Source organism: Castor canadensis, unplaced genomic scaffold (assembly GCF_047511655.1).
Source record: "Castor canadensis unplaced genomic scaffold, mCasCan1.hap1v2 HAP1_SCAFFOLD_88, whole genome shotgun sequence".
Taxonomy (NCBI): domain Eukaryota; kingdom Metazoa; phylum Chordata; class Mammalia; order Rodentia; family Castoridae; genus Castor; species Castor canadensis.
The window spans coordinates 112,658-115,474 of record NW_027395334.1 but is presented as its reverse complement, the minus strand read 5'-3'; the positions used below and the strand labels follow the sequence as shown (position 1 = coordinate 115,474).

At 59.0% G+C, this 2,817-nt stretch overlaps 1 protein-coding gene across 7 annotated transcripts in view; it reads left to right on the top strand.

Moving 5' to 3' along the window:
- The first annotated feature begins 461 nt into the window (after positions 1-461).
- LOC109698335 (FCH and mu domain containing endocytic adaptor 1) overlaps positions 462-2,817 on the top strand; it is a 16,434-nt gene continuing 14,078 nt past the window's right edge. For 3 of the 7 annotated variants that reach the window (XM_074064535.1, XM_074064536.1, XM_074064534.1), the window contains exons 1-2: positions 797-2,177; positions 2,555-2,633. Coding sequence is in view for 4 of the 7 variants with exons in the window: in XM_020182478.2 (XP_020038067.2) it covers positions 2,607-2,633 (27 nt within the window). In the remaining 3 variants the exon portion in view is untranslated. Of the gene's footprint in view, positions 759-796; positions 2,178-2,554; positions 2,634-2,817 lie in introns of those variants that run through there. The other 4 variants (XM_020182478.2, XM_074064539.1, XM_074064538.1 and 1 more) reach the window with 4 other exon arrangements.

Genomic DNA, 2,817 nt, shown 5'->3' with positions numbered 1-2,817 from the left:
CAAGGTCACCCAGCAAGAGCTCTGGGGCTCTGGCCCCCCCGGCCAGTGTCCTCCAATCCCGGGGTGCCCTGTCTGCCTTGCCAGTTCGGTTCCCATCCGGTCCATCTGCTCCTCAGCCCCAGTTTTTTGGGAACAGGTGCTGGGGTGACAGGAGGGACACAGCTGAGCCTGGGGCAAGTGTCCGGCGGTCTCTGGGCTGGCAGGGGGACCTGGCTGGCAGTCAGGTCACCGTTGTTTTCGAGGCCCGTGGTGCTGTTTCAGTTCTTCTCCGATGGAAGGAGCAAACACAGAGCGTTTGGGGGCAGAAAGGAAGGTTTCGCTATTACTGTGACCGCGTCCTCTCAGTGGCAGTGCAGTTGTCAGATGTCACTCTGAATTTCCTATGGAGGAAAGGGCTCCCCAGGGCAGCCATGCTGGGTGAACCTCAGTTTCCCCGCCGAGGCACGGGCAGCTGTGTCGACACAGCCGGCGATGGCGCCATGTGGAACGCTGGGTCCCGGTTGTGCTAGGCGGGGGCCGTGTCACTGACCGCCGGTGACCTGAGCTCCTGTGTGTGCTGATAACGTCCCCCAGGCCCCAGAGAGGACCAGGGCGTGGTGGGCGGAGAGGCGAGGTGACGGTTGGTGGCAGGCGGGCGGGCGGGGAGAACTTCCTGTCCCCTCGCAAGCACACACACGGCTTGGTGGTGACGGAAGTGGCAGGGGCCCGTGGCCATCTCTTGCAGGGCCCCAGATCCCAGACCTACACAGCGCCCATAGGTGAGTGTGAACCCCGGCCAGGGCACCTGAAGGCCCCTCCGGGTCCCCTCAGAGCAGAAGGGGACCCTTGGCCAAGCAGGTGTCACTTCCTGGGCTGGGCCTGGCCTGTGTGACATCCTTGGCTTTGAGAGAGAGGTAGGGGGACGGGGAAGGGGACCTGGAGACCAAGGACCACACATGGTGGTGGCTGTGACCAGGAGGTCGAGGTCAGCCGGGCCAGGGCCACAGTCGTCCCCCGAGGCTGGGAGGGGTGTGACACCTTCGTGCCTCTGTTTCCTCATCTGTAAAGCGGCCCAGTGAGGCTGTGGTGGGGGGGACGCAGCTGTGTCAGTGGTCGGCACGCACAGCGTGGACACCTGGCTTTCAGGGGAGGGCAGGCTGGCGGTCCCGGGGGTGTCGTGGAGCCACACGTCTGGTGAAAGAGAGTCACCTGGCGTGTGGGGTCCCCGTGTGTCGTTCAGCACGGCTCTGAGGGGTCTGTGGACATCTGTGACCCAGGTCAGAATGAGAACTCGGGGCTTTCAGCCTGGTGTCCCCCCAAACTAGGCTTCCTAGGGGTGGGGCTACACTGGGAGATCAAAGTTTCTCCACCACCCCAGCATTGCCTGGTATAGGTCGCTGGTTGGCTGCATTTGTTGAAACGAATAGTTTCTTGGTGAACTCCTATTCATCCTTGAAAACCCCAATCCTCATGTCCCCTGCATAGGTCTGGGCCTTCCCGGCTTTTGAACCTCTGTCTATCTGGCCTGTCTTTGACCACAGATGGGCATCTCTCTGTGTCCAGTCCTGACAAGTTAAGCAAGCTTTTAAGAGGAGGAAAACTGAGGCTCACACAGAGGTAGCCCAGCCCAAGGCGCTTTTCAGTCCTTTCCTGGTTGGGGCCCAGAGAGCACCCCCATCCTGTCACCAGTCCCCTGCTGCCACCGCATCTGCCAGGCTCCCAGCTGCTGTCTGAGGTCATACGTTATGCATGAGGCCCACAGCTCGAGTGACAGACTGGGCCTCCTGATTCTGTCATGGACACCCATGTCCTCCCCCGCCGGGCAGCCTGGCCCGAGCCCCTCTGCAGCCCTGGAGTCCCCAAGCGAGACTTTTTCTGGGCATTCTGCCCATGTGTTTTGCAGATGGGGAAACTGAGGTGCGGAGCTGGAGAGTGACTCAGACGCCAGGTGGACGTGGCTCCTGTGGCCACTGACACAGCCGGGTGCTGACATCTGGGTGCGCAGGGCACTCTGCACCCTGGGAGGCGCCTGTGGAGGGGCTTGGAAGATCCAGGGAGATTCCAGGGACACAGCAGGGACCCCGACCTCCCCCGACTGGTCCAGCCCCAGATCCTCTGCCCACGGGAGCCGTCTGCCGTGGGGCTGAGCATTCAGGTCTGGCTCAACTGATCCAGGGAGCAAGGTGTGACCTTGGCAAGTAGGTGTCCTTCAAAGGACAGTCCAAATATGAAATGACCCAGACCTTCTCTACCTACCACAGGGCTCGTTTTCACCCCTCCTGTCCTTGCCATAAACTCCTATACGTGCTTTAAAACCCCACCTGTCATATCCCCTCCACGTACTCCAGCCATGACCCCATGGGACAGGGGCATGTGTGTCCAGTGTGTCCCCTGAGATGAGGGCTGCAGGATCAGGGCTGACTCATCTCAGGGCCCTAGCAGGCTCTGAGCCCTGGAGGTTTTCAGTTCCTCATTCCTCCCCAGTCTCTGAGCTCCATGGGTAGGACAATGGGAATTTCCCTCACCAGACCCTGTTAGGTTAAACTCAGTGACTCACACATGTCTCTTTCTTTAGACAGACACTGGACAGACAGACACCTGCTGAGGTCTTCACAGACGCCATTAGGATGTCATATTTTGGGGAGCATTTTTGGGTAAGACCGATTCAAATTTTGTTTTTCTTTTTTTTTTTTTCCTTTATCTTTACCTATTCTTATTTTTATGTGGCATTCCTGGCAGGGCTGTAGAGACTTTATTGGAGAGTTTGGCACCAGGCATTCTGTGGGCAGGTGGAGGGGTAGAAATTAGAGTGGAAAGAGACACATGGGGAAGAATTCA